The sequence below is a fragment of the Papaver somniferum genome, chromosome 5 (genome assembly GCF_003573695.1).
Source record: "Papaver somniferum cultivar HN1 chromosome 5, ASM357369v1, whole genome shotgun sequence".
Classification (NCBI taxonomy): Eukaryota; Viridiplantae; Streptophyta; class Magnoliopsida; order Ranunculales; family Papaveraceae; genus Papaver; species Papaver somniferum.
In genome coordinates, this window is record NC_039362.1 from 164,510,355 (window position 1) to 164,528,189 (window position 17,835).

General features: G+C 35.3%; 1 protein-coding gene across 1 annotated transcript; it reads left to right on the forward strand.

Annotated features, from left to right (window-relative positions):
* Positions 1–566: 566 nt before the first annotated feature.
* LOC113283517 (heptahelical transmembrane protein 4-like) lies at positions 567–4,938 on the forward strand. Its single transcript, XM_026532809.1, has 4 exons — positions 567–1,101; positions 1,317–1,601; positions 2,617–2,860; positions 3,999–4,938. The coding sequence occupies exons 2-4, from the start codon at positions 1,348–1,350 to the stop codon at positions 4,653–4,655; spliced, it is 1,155 nt and encodes a 384-aa protein (XP_026388594.1). The 5' UTR covers positions 567–1,101; positions 1,317–1,347; the 3' UTR covers positions 4,656–4,938.
* Positions 4,939–17,835: the final 12,897 nt, after the last annotated feature.

The window sequence follows — 17,835 nt, forward strand, 5'->3', positions numbered from 1 at the left end:
ACTTGAAAGTTAGGGTGTACTGCTCGGTATAATTTCAGACCTTGAACAGCCTGAATGCCTCATGACCGGTAAGTAGACACCTACGAGTCGATGAACCACTCAACAGTCGGTACGGACGAATCATAATTACCGAATGCTTGATCAGAAATGTAAACAACATCAACACAGACAAGTCAAGGACAACGTCTTGTGTAATCTGTACGACATTTGGCCCCTCAACATTTACATCAGTTTGTTTGTTTAGGTACGAGTTAAAGCTTAGACAGCACTTGCATACTTGCAACCAAGAAGCCTACATCGCACATCACAGTCCTGTGTTCTGTACAACTCAACTGCATTCACCTAACTATGCCTGTATATAACTTACTGCAAATATCAACATCTGTTACCAGTCGAAAAACTGAAAGTATCATTTTCCCTTGGAAATACAGTGGGTTTCGAACGGTGGAAGAATAGTATGAGAGGGTCCTATAGGAAAGATAAGAGAGGCTGCAGGGACTAACAACAAATTAGTCGTAAATGAGAAGAATTAGTACTGAATTCCCCTGAAAATATCAGCGTCGCTGTCTCTTGTTTTGTGCTACCTGTTCCCACTTCTCACCTCCAAATCTCCAAAATTTGCATTTAGCAAATAATAAATACCAAAAAGGTTGCGTATATGGATTAAACCAGGTCGGTCTAAAGCCACCATATGTAACCTTGTGAGCATCTTCAGCGAATCAACCCAAGAATATATTTTTGTCTGTCTTTCCATTCCATTGAGGAAATCAGAGAGAGAGAGAGAGAGAGAGATAGACATTTCTTTCAATTTCTCTGCTCTCAATTTATATATACACCATTGATGTTTTCCATTCTTTCCTCATAAAATTCCCACACCAGAGTGAAAATCTACTACTTCCCATTGTTATTACCGGAAATTTCTTTGGTTTCCGTTATTATCTTTGAAATTGTAATTAGTTGGCGGTTGGTTAGTTGGTTTTTCTTGTTTTTCTCCGTCAAAGGAGAGATCTGAAATTGCGTATTTTTACATTGAAATCACGTCAAATAGAGAGATCTCAAATTGCGTATCAGTTAAATCCACGTCTCAGTTCCCGTTCTTAGGTATAATTTCTCATCTGGGGTTGTTTCTAAAATGTGAATTACTCTTCCGTGTATGTTTTTATTTTGGCTTTTCCATTTTTCTGGGATTTGTACTTTTAAGCTATATTTTTCTTTGATTTTGATCTGGGGTTTCTGACTTTTCTATTATTTTAATAAATTTGTTTGCTTTTTGTTCTGGGTTCTTGTTTTTTTTGATTCATTGTTTGTTTTTTTAGGGTATTTTGATTTTGGGTTTGTGAGAATTCAATGGGTTCTTTAGGAATGTATAATGAGAATCATGATTCTGATCATGAAGAAGAGAATCTAGTTCCTCCTTCAAAACAAGGAAAAGGGAAGAGATTGTGGAAGAAGGTCAAGTATCAGCTTGTTGAATATCATGCATTGCCTGGATATTTGAGGGACAATGAGTACATTATTGGTCATTACCGAGCTGAGTGGCCACTGAAGCAGACTTTTCTTAGCATTTTCTCCATTCATAACGAGACTCTTAATGTCTGGACGTAAGTACTTAACCTTACAATTGCAATCATTTTTACTTTGTTTACTTTCTACTGTTGAAATTTTGACCCTGTTTAAGTCTCTTTACATCCTTGCCCAAATTTTGTTTTTAGTTCTTAAATAGTGTGAGTGTTTTGTATTTGATGTGTCTAGCTGATATAAGATCTTAGAATATACGGTTGCCTTTAAGAAATTAAGAGAATTATTTACACATACAGCACACACCAATTCTTCGTATGACTTCCTTTCCAAAAATATAAACAATTTTATTATTTCACCATTTGATTCGTTAGAATTTAAGGCAAAAATATTTGTGCTTTTATATATACCTCTAGGCTACCAGTAGAAGTGTCGAACCCATACTGTTCAAACCATAGCTAAACTAAATTTTTCTACGGCGATCTTAATGGTAGTACTTTGGCAGTAAATATGTCTGTTAGATTTACAGTAAGACAACAAGGTGATGTTGGTTTCTTTGCTGTCTTGTCATCTACGTTGGTGTTGATCGCTTTAGATTTCAAATACTAGACGTTCAGAAACTGAACTGATTCTTTTATAGTTGATAAGAGATATGGAAAGCTTATAAGATGTTGTGAATTGATCGATCTAGTGAAGGAACTTGACGTCTGACCTTCTTTTATTTAAGATTCAAAAATGTATATTTTCAAGGATTCACTGGTGGTGATTCAAAGATTTGGTCAAGAAAAATGTTATCTTGTTTGAGAACTTAACTGGGTACTTCAACCATAATATGTCAGGTGTTTAGGCATTCTTATTTTTGTTTCCAAAGATAGACACTGTTTCAATTTTGATACTGTCTTAATCCGTATAAATTTTAAGTGGGAGAGATGCTTTAAGATGGCGCCAGCCTTTCTTATTTGCAGTATATTTGAATTAGGTTCTCACGTCTGTTCCACTCCCTGCGACGCACATGACTGTTTCTGGTTCCTGATGAACAATTCAAGGGTCCAATTGTTTTCGTGATATTGAATTTGCTCTATTCTGTATTTGTTTCAGGCACTTGATCGGATTTTTTCTCTTTCTAGCATTGACTATATACACTGCAATGAAGGCCCCAAAGGTGGATCTTCATTCCCTTCAACATTTACCTGATGCATGGAAAAGAGCTGATCTTCAGAATTGTCTTCCTTACCTGCAAAGATTGAAGAAAGAAGTAACAGGATGGAGTGTTCTTGAACTTCTCAATAATTGTTTACCTGAGAGATTCTCAAGTGGCAACCACACTGATGTTTGTGTTCTGGTAAGTTTCCCGTTTCTTATTCTTCATCATGAGCAGTTTCTTATTCTTCATCATGAGCAATGGTATATCAGTTTTTCCTTAATTCACTACTCTAAAGACTATAACTAATAGACTTGTAAAGACCGCGAAAAATATTTTCTTTCCGACTTTTGTCAAATATTTTGTTAATTTAGTTGCCTCTCGAGTTAAAATTCAGAGTTATCAGTTGTCCAGCAATTATTTTGAGTAGTATCTTATTATTATTTAGAGCTTAGCATCAATTTTTATTTTATTTTTTTGATTGGTAAAGATTATGGTGGTGACGAGCTTAGATTTAAGCATGACTTTTTCTTATTAAATTTACTTATACATATATTTGCTAGTCCTCTTATCAGTCTTCCTTCTCAGGTAATTTATGGGAATTTATAATCATAGTTATTTTCAGGATCAAGATACTCTTGATCTTTCTTCACAATAAAAATATAGGCAGCCGAGTAATAAATTTGGATTGGTTATTAGAAAGTGTTGAAGATGATGGACTAATGGTTAGAGCAAGTAAGTGAATTCCCTATAGAAGATAATATGCAGGAAAATCTGTTTCTGAGAGTTGATAAATGTCCAGTGAAGACCTGTGAAGCACCTCAGGGAAGTGACTCTATACAAGTAGGTAGTTCGGTAGAGTAGTGGAGAGTAGGAAACTGACGAAGAGTCTAAGCATATAAAGCAAAGACAGAGCAATGATAGTCATTGCAGATGGAAAAGAATTGTGTATGGTTGAATAGAATCTTAGATGCATTTGCCTCTACCCTCGCGAACTTTCAGAAAATCCCTTTAAGTGAAAGCTGCACATTAGTAGATGTGATGTTGATGGGTTTATGCCTACTTGTTTAAATCTGTTTCAAATATTATTCGTGTTCGTGAGACTAATACCATTAGTCTCGTGTTGCATCTAGGACTGTGATATACATGTCATACTTGCGTGAAGAACTTATTTTTCTTAGACTTTCTTTTTCGTTTAGCTGTCAGCTAGCAGCCTTAGGGTAGCTAATTAAATCTGTGTGTGTTTTTTAATCTAATTTTGTGATTAGAAATATGATTGTTTTGATGATGGTATGTTACAGTAAGCTAACGTCCATCACTTTATTTTGCTTCGATGCAGCGAAGCTTCGCACAAGATTTTGCAAACATAATATCACCTTTTATGCTGACGCCAATAACTCGATGGCCCTTCTTTGCCTTCATGGGTGGGGCCATGTTTTGCTTATTATCGAGCAGCACGTGCCACCTCCTATCTTGTCATTCAGAACGACTCTCTTACATATTGCTCAGATTAGACTATGCTGGTATTGCAGCCTTAATTGCCACGTCCTTCTACCCACCCGTCTACTATTCCTTCATGTGTAATCCATTTTTCTGTTACCTCTACTTGGGCTTCATAACAATACTAGGAATCACCACCGTTATTTGCTCACTGGTTCCAGTCTTCCAGACACCCGAATACCGTAATATACGAGCTTCCCTCTTTTTTGGAATGGGATTCTCTGGAGTGGCACCAATACTTCACAAGTTGATCTTATTCAATGATCAACCTGAAGCTCTTCACACAACAGGGTATGAATTACTTATGGGTGTTTTCTACGGAACTGGAGCTTTGATTTATGCTACAAGGATTCCCGAGAGATGGATGCCAGGGAAGTTTGATATTGCCGGACATAGCCATCAACTCTTTCACTTGTTGGTGTTAGCAGGAGCTTATACCCACTACCAGGCAGGGTTGATTTATTTGAAATGGAGGGATCAGCAAGGTTGTTCGTAAGGAAAAGAAAAGATAGAAAGATCGGATTTTAGGGAGTGAAAGTAGTTGCTTTCGGTCTACTATCTGGCTGTAGAATTGTACTTTATGAAAATATAGATGGTGTGATGGGACTAATTTGGTCCAAGGTCTTGTAGTTATTAGTAGCTGTTGGTTCTCTTTTTTTTTTTTTTTTGAAACTGAAGATTGAATTTATTAAGAAGTAGTGTTTACATAATTGTTATCTTCTTGCAGTTGGTCTATGATACAACTGGGAGGGGTTAATAACCAGATACCACTTATGCTATCTATTCTCGCATATGTTCTTGCATATATTTTGACAGAATGTTTGCAATCTTATTCTTCTCTTTAGGCATATACAAACATTGCCAAGAGTTAAAAAGTACAAAATAAATTTCTAATATCTAAAACCATATTCCTAATTCTCCAATCTGTGCTGAAAGAGTCTTTAGTCATAAAAGTACAAGATAAATTTCTAATATCTAAAACCATATTCCTAATCTGTGTTGAAAATATTTTTAATATCTAAAACCATATTCATAATTCTCCAATCTGTGTTGAAAGAGTTTTTCGTGACCGCATCAACCACCAATCTTGAGTCCAATTCAAATTCCACTTTCTACAGATTTAGTTCTTTAGCCCACTGAGTTGACTGCCATATATCTCTACACTTCGCATGTTTCGGACCCAAAACAGCAGTTAGGAAGATACATTTTGAGCTTCAGCGGGTACCTGCAAAATCACGAATAGTCAGTCATATACCTCCAGTTTTATTAGTATTAAGGAAGGAACCATCCGAGTTAATTTTATAAGTTTCTCTTAGAGGAGGACACTAATGAAGATTGGCACGAGACTGTAAAGAAGAAGGGACACGAGTAGAAGATGACTTAGATTCAAATTCAGAAATCTCCTTCCTGCAGTGTTAGATGATTTTCTTTCTGGTGTTGAATTATTGTCTTTGAAGACTTTGTCGCATCTTTCAGTCCATATATACCATGCAACTATAACAATTTTGCAGACATCTTCCTCTTTAACCTGATTGGCTAGTAATTTGACCGGCCAAGTACAAAACCATTCTTGCAAGTTAATGTCTTGTTGAATGTGAACTCCTACAGTTGCAAACTAAACTCTCTTGGCTAGGTGCCACTCTAAAATGCTGTGAGATGCAGTTTCAGCAACTTGAACACAAAAGGGCAGCTCATATCTCCATCCTGAATAACATAAGAAAGTTTATCTCTTGTAGGCAGTACAACTTTGACACACTTCCATAAAAAGTGATTTATTTTAGGAAGTAGAGGCAGCTTCCGGAATTTTTTGAATACTCTCTTCATTCTTAGACCCACTGGGTGATTTAAATTCTTCTCCTCAAACATTTTCATAAGCTGATTTTACAGAAAAATGACCATTTCTTTCAAGTGTCCAGACCAACCTGTCTTCATGGTGATGATTAACTGATATTTCCATAATTAACCTTGTTGAAGTAGAATCAAACATAGAGAAGATAAGATGATAGTCCCAAGTACCCGTATCTTGAGAAAATAGTCGATGCACATACTTTATAGTGGGAGTGAACTGTTACTCCATTTTTAGGTATTGGTGGTCCTTCTAGTTCCCCGATCCATCTATGCTTCTAGATCAATTTTTTTTGCCCATTACCAACACTCCAACAGCTGTATCTTTTAATGAAATCCAACTCACTACTATCCAAGACCATGTTGAGTTATTGTTTTCTTTGACATTAAAGACCTTCCCATGTGGATAATATTTTGCTTGTAAAGATTTGACATAAATGAAAGTATTATCAGTGCACATCTTCCATGCTGATTTAGCTAAGAAAGCTCTACTGAACAAATGAAGGTCTCTGAAACCCAAACCCCCTTCTTCTTTAGGCTTATTTATACTTCTCCAGGTGATGATGTGCTTACCCTTATTTGACTTCTGAATTCATCTCTGAAATAGTTCTGTCAGGTAACTTGAAACTGCTCATGTGATGGACATGGAAAACATTTGTAATATTCCTTATCATTACTAATCTTGCAGCCTCAGACATATTAATAGATCTCCATCTTGTTAATCTACTTTTCATCTTACCTATAAGAGTAGAAAAAGGAATTATTTTGTTTCTTCCTACAAACAAAGGAAAACCAAATATTTTTCCTTTTTAATGTCAAGTTCTCTAGCTTGCATAATACCACTGATAGTTTGACATGAAGATGGAGACATATTCTTGCTAAAGAAGACTGCAGCTTTATGGAAATTAATAAGTTGACCTGAGCATGCACTGAAATCCTCAATAACTTGAAAAAACTTGTTAACTTGAACTAGATTTTCCTTGCATAAAAGCAAGCAATCGTCTGCAAATAATAAGTGATTTATCTTGGGAGCAGATCTTGAAATCTTCATACCTGTGAGTTGTTTAGAAAGTTCATGATGATTCAGTTGTCTTGAAAAAGGTTTCATAGCTAAAATGAATAGGTAAGGGGAAAGATGATCCCATTTCCTAATGCTTCTTGTTGGTTTGGAGGATTTTGATGGACTTCCATTCAACATGATTTCCACCTGAGTAGTACTGATGCATTAATAAATGAGTTGGGATAACTTCTCACTGACACCAAACTTCCTAAGAACTTAAATAAGGAAATCCCACTTTAATCTGTCAAAAGCTTTTGACATATCCATCTTTAAAGCAAGATGGCATGTTCTTCCTCTTTTCTTCTTCATAGACTTAACCAATTCTTGTATTAAACAAATATTATCAGAAATTAACCTACTAGAAACATAGGATGACTGCATAGGAGAAATAATATTAGCCATATGCCTTTTTAATCTGAGAGCAATCAACTTGGAGATTAGTTTGTAAACTGTGTTACACAAGGAAATAGCCTATAATCCTCTAGTTTATGAGCTGAGGAACACTTAGGGATCAAAGTGACTCTAGTGTTATTAATTTTCTTGAGAAGGTATCCAGACGTGAAGAAAGCCTTTACCATCTTGCAAACATCATCTTTCACAACTTTCCATTGTGTTTGATAGCAGCCAGGAGGGAAACCGTCTGGACCTGGAGCATTCCAAGGTTCCATCGTCATTAAAGAAGTGTAAATTTATTCATCATTAGGGAAGCAGTTAAAACATTATTGTATTCTTCTGAAATACATGTTGGAATATGCTGAAGAAAGTGATAGCTGTAAGCTAGGCTTGAGGTTGTACGCATCTTCTGAAAATGAGTAACAAGTAGTGCTTCAATAAAATCTATGTCTTGACACCCTGTGCCATCAGGTGCCAATGGAGAATCTATTTTATTTCTCACTCTTCTCTGATTTGCTCTTATATGGAAATACTTTGAGTTTCTATCCATATCATTATAAAAATGGTATCTTGACTTCTACCTGTTAGAACTTGCTTGGATGTCATTAAGCTTTTCTATCTCTTGTTCAATCTTTATAACTTCAGAAGTATTGTTGTCTTGAACATATGTTACTTGTAAGTGAGTTAACTGTTGTTGAAGCTCAGATATTTTTGTTTTGACATGACCAAAAGTCTTTTTGCTCCAAATTGAGAGAAGGTATTTAGTATTGTTTGTTTGTCAGATAGAACATAAGTTGCAGACCCTGTAAGATTGGTTTTCCAAGCATTCTCCATTTCACTTAAAAAAGCATCATTTTGGAGCCAATGTTCAAAAAACTTCCATTTTTTACAAGTTACAACATATGTATTATATAGAGATAGTAATATAGGGGTATGATCAGACCCTAATTGGGGAAGGTGATGTAAAGTTGCATTAGGATAGATCAAGGTTCATTCACTATTAGTCAAGGCTCTATCTAGTCTAGATTTTATATTTCCTGTGCCATGACTATTACTAGTCCAAGTGAATAGGTTACCACTAAAACCCATGTCATGCAAATCAACATTCCTAATTTGATCTAAAACATCAGAAGAACTAATGCTTGTGCTAGTAATTCTTTCATTAATGTCCATAGTAATGTTTAGATCTCCTGTGAGTACCCAACGAATGCAAACAAAAGTACTTAGACTATTTATGTATTGGCATTGACTAAGTTGGTCCTCTCTGTATAGTATACCATAAATGCAAGATAGAAACCAGTCACCTTTTGCATGATCATTGTTAACAATTGTATGAATCATATTAGTTGAAGAGTGAAGAACATCAAGATTGAAACCATCTTTCCATAAGAGGATAATTCCACCAGCTTGATGAGAAGTGCATAATTCATATGATTTTAGTGTCCATTCCTTACTTGTTTAAGCTATTATTCTTGCATATTTTCGTATTATTACTCTTGTTTTCTCTTATTTGTATCTATTAGGTGAATCATCCAAAAAGAAGTTACAAAGTACTGACAAGAGATGTGAAGAGAATTATTCCAAGTATCCAAGTGCCAAGTCCAACAGAAGTTGAAGAAGTGCGACAAAAAGGAGCAAAACGCTCAAAATCAAAAGATGGGCCAAAGACCGAGATTAACTCATTCAAATTAAGGATTTCTCATCATCATCTGGAAGAGAATTAAAAGAGGAAAAAAATTCAAAAAATAATGATGTCATTCCGAGTACGGACGAAGAAGTTGTGGCCAAAACAAGCTTTTTATCCAATACCGAAGATAAGCAAGTATGCATACGGGTATCCAAACGGGTATGCATAATTATTTCCCCTGGATTTAACTGAAATTCAGGTATGCAAACCGGTATGCATACCTATGAAGACCAAAAAGTCCCGAACTATGTTTAGGGTCTTTATTTACTACTTTTGTAGGGTCGGGTTGCTTAACCGACTAGGATACGTGAAGGCCAAGAAATGTAAATCTATAAAAAGGTATTATGTCATGTGAAATGAGATCACATCAAGAGGCACGAAATTGTAAGTCTTGGAGAGAAGAAAACAATACACGGAGCAAAAGATAGGGTTTTCGAGCGATTCATCAATCCTAAAGATATCTCTTAACTTTTCTCATATGTATATCATGGATGTTTCTACACCCATGAGTAGCTAAACACCTATTAATTGAGGATGAATTCTAAGTTGTAAACTTGATTTGATTTAATATATGAATCTATTTTTAATTCTTCATATGATTATCGTTTATGTTTATTATTAAAAATACTTATGATTGATTGATAGATTGTTTAGGTGGCCAACTGAATATATTTATTAATTGAATCGATTACTAGTAAGGGTTAGGATATCCGAAATTTTTGAATAATTTCTTACACAAGTAGAGAACATGAAACCTTGCAGAGGGATTCTGTAAAGTAATTGCGTGTAAACACAACCCTAGCAAGTAGAACGAGCGTACTGAGTCTAACTAATAGGATCAAACCTAAATTGACAAACCCTAAAGTATTCGATTGAATTACATCTTGTAAGCGTGCCTCAAGGTGGTTCAAACGGATAGAATCATGTGACTAAGCGTACCTGTTATCCAGTGATTTAAGGAACTCTAGCAACTAGGAAACCTAATCCCCACACCTCCTGTGTGATACTAGTTGTATTATCTAGAGTCGGTTCTCCTTTAACCTTAGGTTTCTACCGAGACCCTGTAGGTTAACGACTTGAAGACTTCATTTGGATTGTGAATCCAGACCGATACTACTTTTCTTGTAGTTGTATGATCTGATCTTGGTGTTTCTATCGTACTAAGTGCAATCGTAAGATTGGCTTGAGATTGATTTCTCCGATAGGAAAGATATAAAAGAAGTCACAAACGTCTGCGTCTCATCATTTGTGATTTCGAAATATCTTCTTTCGCTAGTCGACTAAGATTATTGTGAGGTGATTGATAATACTGAGCTGTTCTTCGGGAATATAAGTCTGGTTTATCAACTGGTTCCTGTTCACCTTGATTTATCAAAAGACGAAACAAAAACTCATAGGTATTTCTGTGGGAGACAGATTTATCTATTACCGTAGACTTTTCTGTGTGATACAGATTTGTTTATTAAAGTCTTCGACTTTGGGTCGTAACAACTCTTAGTTGTGGGTGAGATCATCTAAGGGAATCAAGTGCGTAGTATCCTGCCGGGATCAGAGACGTAAGGAGCGCAACTGTACCTTGGATCAGTGTGGGATTGATTGGGGTTCAACTATAGTCCATACCAAAGTTAGTTTGTAGTGGGCTAGTGTCTGTAGCGGCTTAATACAGTGTGTATTCAATCTGGACTAGGTCCCGGGGTTTTTCTACATTTGCGGTTTCCTCATTAACAAAACTTCTGGTGTATGTGTTATTTATTTTCCGCATTATATTTTATTATATAATTGAAATACCATGTGCGTTAAATCGATCAATTGGGAAATCCAACCTTTGATTGTTGATTGCAATTAATTAATACTTGAACATTGGTCTTTGGTACTGTTCAAGTGATTTCTCTTGTATTCAATTAGACTCGCAGATTTCGATTTTCTTGAGTAAGTATTGAATCGAGAAAGATAGATATAACTCTTTGATATAATTTTATTAAGATTGAGTCTGACTGTCTACTTGATTCTCTTAAAAGTATATTGGAGTTAGTCCATATAGATTTCTAAGTGAAATATTGGGTGTGGTTGTTAGACCCCCCGCTTTTTCAATTGGTATCAGAGCAGGCAAACACATTTAAAGACCTCACAAGTCTTTGTTTGTAGCGATCTGACTCTATAGACAAGAGTGCTATCTCTGATAAACGCATCACCAGAAATAAAAGTTCTGTCTCGACTATATCTATTAAAGAGAAAGATTCTTCAATCTCAAATATAGACGAACCTAGTGTTCTGGCGAGACAGACAGACACTGAAATATGTTGTTCCGATTACCTTTCAAAAGAGTCTACCTCTATTAATGAAAGGGAAACAACTGAAGAGAGTGAACTGATTCTAAATCTTGTTAGAATCTAAGCTGATAGATTTAATCGGTTAAAAAACCATGTCAATGTCCTTCTTGGTGTAGTAAGAGACCGTAATTCCAAAAACGTTGAAGATCAGTCTTCACGTATCCTACTTGATGCAAGCCTTGAAAAGGATGTTTTGGAAATTGAACATCGCTTAAATAAACTCTCCATTCAAGGATGTGTCAAAAAGTCCTCTATACCATCTACTTCTCGTGAAACCAAAGAGCTCCAGTTTCAGAAGTAAAACCGAAATCCCTTCCTATTAAAAAAGATGTGCCTGAAATCTCCATTAATCAAGGGTGTTTCACATCAGATAGGAGGAAGAAATATTCAAATGATGATATTAAGACGAAACCTTATAATCACCCTCATGATCAGAGAGTATGTATTTTTTGTGATTCAAAAGGGCCTGTTAAGCTAAAGAGAAACTCTAGGTTGAATAAAAATTCCATCGTTCAACTTCAACACACCTTAAACTTAATTCTCAAAGGTGTAACTGACATTCGTATGTCTAAACCAATTGGTTTTCGTACTTACCCCGTGTATGCTACCAGGAAAGTCAGTTCAATGAGTTCCTCGAATGCTCAAAAGCAGAACAGACGTCTTAACAAAAATCTTCTTAGGAAAGATCAAGTCGTTTCCTCTGGAGATAACATTACCTTGATGTGAAAGAAATACCAGGAGAAAGGAGAAAAAATGATGACATGAGAAATAACCTGAAGGAGATAATTGAAGGCTATAAAGAAATTGTCAACAGGTTGTCAACCTCCTCAAGTCAAAATTCTTCTGGTAAGAACTCGAACTATGTCTCATATTTTGATGACAGTAAGTTTTATGATAATTTTTCACATCAAAAGAGATTTTTTTTCTAGTTTTGAAAGGAAAAAGTAACTCAACCATGAACTTCGTTCATCTAATGAGATGAAATCTCATTCTTGTGCTAATTAATCACAAGATTTAAGAACTTACTCATAAAAATCCTGTTGGGTAAGTTGTGTTAATAATCGGGTATACTTTTGTCAATTTTTTTTTTGTTTATTTGAGTTATCTTCTTAACGTTTATGACTCAACTATTGTCTGCAGAAAACTTTGTGTAAAGTATTGGCTATGTCTAATGAGGTTCTTCGTTTTGCCTTCTCTTTTTCGAAGAAGTTTTTTCTTTGCAACTATGTTGCCTGCTACTTTTGTGCTCTAATATTGTTTCTCTACTGAGATATAAAATTTATTGAGCCAAAAATTTTGTGATATTTTTCACATAGCAGAAATTCTGTCTTGTCGCAAAATTACGACCGGTTGCGTACCTTTGTTGTTGGGTCAAGATTGTGTTCGTACGAGTACCCGTGTTACTGTCACGAATCAATTTTTAGAAACCATAAAAGTTTCCTTCCCTAAGAAACCATTTAAATAGCAAAACCCTTCAGTCTCGTACGCATACTCTGGGATTTTTTTATGGTCAGGCAAGAATGTCTTCTTCTAACTCTAGCGGTTTTGCAAAAGGGTTTCTTGACAAAGGTATTGGTTTCGAGTCCAAGGGAAGGAAGAAAAGATCCCTAGTAGAATATGATCATCCTAATGCCTCATGTTACTATGCCTATACACATCAGGATGTTGAGAATGAGGATATGGTTTCTGCTGAAGTGGTTCATGATTTTCTTAAATATTTTGAGGAAGCAAAACTGCAGCTCGTTGATACTTTGAAGAGTCTTGATGTGTTAAAAACTGAGTTGAAAAAGGTTACCTCTAACCTTTATAAATACACATGTTAAAGAACTTTTCAATGAGGATATCTTCTCTGAAGAAGCAGTTGATGCTGTCAATCATAAGCTCAAAGACCTCAAGGCTCGTGAGGATCCCGAATTGTCTATCTAGTTCGTGCTCTCCTTCGGCATAGGAGTCCACTTTGTCTTTAGATTTTTGATTTTATTTTGTCTAGTAAATCTTCCTATGAGAATTTTATTCTTGTGTTTTTAGGAAGAATAACTAGTGTTTGGAATAGCTACACGTAGCTATGTCCAACTTTTTCATCTTTATTTTTTAGGTTTATTTTCTTAAATTTTAAAAAGTTTGGAATATGATTTGTGCAGTATTAATCTTTATGGTTTTATATATTGCAAATTTATTATGGGATATATGTGTTTGCGTCCGTGAACTATGATTGTCCCATACCTTGTCAAAAGTTAAGTCTTTCGTATGTCGATATGCATGTATTGATAAAAGAATGAATGAACTTTTGACATTACAAAAGTTTTAAGCCTATTATATGTCATATGCAAATAATGATGGAAGATAGGATGAACTTTTGTTTACAAGGATTATGTCTATTGTATGTCATTGTGCAAATAGTGATGGAAAATAGAATGAATCCTTGTCTATTCCGCAGTATTCATCTTCCTTGATCCATTTTTTATGTATATATTGTGCGGCCCCGTAAGTTCTCTTATGTTGAGCATTTAAGATTAAATTAATCATGGGTTTTCTTGTGGTTAATTTAATTGAGTATTTTTGGATTCAAATTCATATTCGTATGTGATTTGTTATGTCCAAAGAAATCCTTCTTTTCTTTGAAAGTAAGGTCGCTCTTGTTGTTCTTTCGGGAATGACATTTTATGGGGGAGAGTTCTTAATTGAACTTGTGCTTAATTTCCAAATATTTGTGGGGAGTGCGGTTGTGGAATATTATAGGGGTTATCTTGTATCTTTATAAACTCCTTGATGATGCATTTATCTTCGGTTATATGATGGCATATAAAAAGTTGATATGTGTTTTCTTTTGGTCATGAAATGTCTCTACGGAAATTTCATTAGGATACCACTAGTTTTCGTACCTTTGCCAATTTTATTGACAAAAAGGGGGAGAATTAATGTGTAGATTCACACTACAAATACATATGGTTTTCGGATCATTATGTAAGGGGGAGTGGTTTCCATGTGAGATGGAGTATTGACTAAGGGGGAGTGATACATATCACCATAGTATTGTTGTCGAAGTTTTGATACAATTGAACTTTAATGTTGTTTAATAATACTATGTCACTGTATAACAATGATTGAGAATTCTTGTTTTTTCATTGTTATGGCTACGGATTTTCAACAACGGTGGTATTAAACTTACAACCTTTGGGATCATTGGAGTACTTGGAAGTGACGAAGATTTTGAGTGATGTTGAAAAACCAAGAAAATCAGGCATGTGGAAGAGAAGCTACAAAAGTTTATTTATCTATTTTTGTATTCCATATATATTGATAGTTTTGTAACTAAAATTGACATAGGGGGAGATTGTTAGAGCACTGCTCGGTCGAACTCGCATGCGTTGCTATCTCAAGCATGTTTGTCAATGTTAGTGATCAAAACTATAAGTCTTATTTCTAGTCTACTTATATCTAAGTCTCGGACTAGGATAAAAAGTGTAGTTGAGCTCAAGACTCCATGGAGATCATCATACAAAGACGAAGAACTACTCAAGGAACTGGTGGAACTTCATCGACTAAAAAGTATGTGGAGACTTGAACTTATATATCACTCAAAAGTCTATCTACTCTATCTTCTATATTGAGACGAAAGTTGTTTTGCTATATAGACTTTGATTATACACATTTGCTATTTCGAGCCGAGTTTATCTCGCTTATCTATTTCTCGAAATATGTGTTGGTAAGCTTTAGCTTTGGTTATTTTCTAAAAATGATTATTCGTGAACTTAAACTTATATAAACTAAGGAATGCAAGTTTGAAAACCGTGGCTATAAAGTTCATGAATCGATACGAGTGAATTAAATCGTTTTTTCTTCGATTGTGTCTTGTATACTTCTATAAGATATAAGCAATTGAAAAACTCTCTAACTAGTTCATTTGAGTCATTTGAACTAGTTATGGTAAAGAAGAATATGGTTGATATGAAAGTGCTCATATGGCTAACCATTTGGTTAACTACTGTTGAACCAACTAGATGTACATGTTTGGGTACGGTTACACAAACCTAGATAAACGCGCATTTCGTTTGTGTGTGACAAGCTAAGTCTCGATCTAAAAGTTGAAAGATATTAGCTTGAATCTAATCAGGTTTTCATCTAACGGTGAATATTGAATGCTTTGTTACTAAGCTAACATTGATTGTAAACCCTGATTTGAAAGACTATATAAGGGAGAACTCTAGCAACTGGGAAACCTAATCCCCACACCTCCTGTGTGATACTAGTTGTATTATCTAGAGTCGGTTCTCCTTTAACCTTAGGTTTCTACCGAGACCCTGTAGGTTAACGACTTGAAGACTTCATTGGGATTGTGAAGCCAGACCGATACTACTTTTCTTGTAGTTGTATGATCTAATATTGTTGTTTCTATCGTACTAAGTGTAATCGTAAGATTGGCTTGAGATTGATTTCTCCGACACGAAAGATATAAAAGAAGTCACAAACGTCTGCGTCTCATCATTTGTGATTCCGCAATATCTTCTTTCGCTAGTCGACTAAGATTATTGTGAGGTGATTGATAATACTGAGCTGTTCTTCGGGAATATAAGTCTGGTTTATCAACTGGTTCCTGTTCACCTTGATTTATCAAAAGACGAAACAAAAACTCATAGGTATTTCTGTGGGAGACAGATTTATCTATTACCGTAGACTTTTCTGTGTGATACAGATTTGTTTATTAAAGTCTTCGACTTTGGGTCGTAGCAACTCTTAGTTGTGGGTGAGATCATCTAAGGGAATCAAGTGCGTAGTATCCTGCCGGGATCAGAGACGTAAGGAGCGCAACTGTACCTTGGATCAGTGTGGGATTGATTGGGGTTCAACTATAGTCCATACCAAAGTTAGTTTGTGGTGGGCTAGTGTCTGTAGCGGCTTAATACAGTGTGTATTCAATCTGGACTAGGTCCCGGGGTTTTTCTACATTTGCGGTTTCCTCATTAACAAAACTTCTGGTGTATGTGTTATTTATTTTCCGCATTATATTTTATTATATAATTGAAATACCATGTGCGTTAAATCGATCAATTGGGAAATCCAACCTTTGATTGTTGATTGAAATTAATTAATACTTGAACATTGGTCTTTGGTACTGTTCAAGTGATTTCTCTTGTATTCAATTAGACTCGCAGATTTCGATTTTCTTGAGTAAATATTGATTCGAGAAAGATAGATATAATTCTTTGATATACTTTTATTAAGATTGAGTCTGACTGTCTACTTGATTCTCTTAAAAGTATATTGGAGTTATTCCATATAGATTTCTAAGCGAAATATTGGGTGTGGTTGTTAGACCCCCCGCTTTTTCAATTGGTATCAGAGCATGCAAACACATTTAAAGACCTCACAAGTCTTTGTTTGTAGCGATCTGACTCTATAGACAAGAGTGCTATCTCTGATAAACGCATCACCAGAAATAAAAGTTCTGTCTCGACTATATCTATTAAAAAGAAAGATTCTTCAATCTCAAATATAGACGAACCTAGTGTTCTGGCGAGACAGATAGACACTGAAATATGTTGTTCCGATTACCTTTCAAAAGAATCTACCTCTATTAATGAAAGGGAAACAACTGAAGAGAGTGAACTGATTCTAAATCTTGTTAGAATCTAAGCTGATAGATTTAATCGGTTAAAAAACCATGTCAATGTCCTTCTTGGTGTAGTAAGAGACCGTAATTCCAAAAACTCTGAAGATCATTCTTCACGTATCCTACTTGATGCAAGCCTTGAAAAGGATGTTTTGGAAATTGAACATCGCTTAAATAAACTCTCCATTCAAGGATGTGTCAAAAATTCCTCTATACCATCTACTTCTCGTGAAACCAAAGAGCTCCAGTTTCAGAAGTAAAACCGAAATCCCTTCCTATCAAAAAAGATGTGCCTGAAATCTCCATTATTCAAGGGTGTTTCACATCAGATAGGAGGAAGAAATATTCAAACGATGATGTTAAGACGAAACCTTATAATCACCTTCATGATCAGAGAGTATGTATTTTTTGTGATTCAAAAAGCCCTGTTAAGCTAAAGAGAAACTCTAGGTTGAATAAAAATTCCATCGTTCAACTTCAACACACCTTAAAATTAATTCTCAAAGGTGTAACTGACATTCGTATGTCTAAACCAATTGGTTTTCGTACTTACCCCGTGTATGCTACCAGGAAAGTCAGTTCAATGAGTTCCTCGAATGCTCAAAAGCAGAACAGACGTCTTAACAAAAATCTTCTTAGGAAAGATCAAGTCGTTTCCTCTGGAGATAACATTACCTTGATGTGAAAGAAATACCAGGAGAAAGGAGAAAAAATGATGACATGAGAAATAACCTGAAGGAGATAATTGAA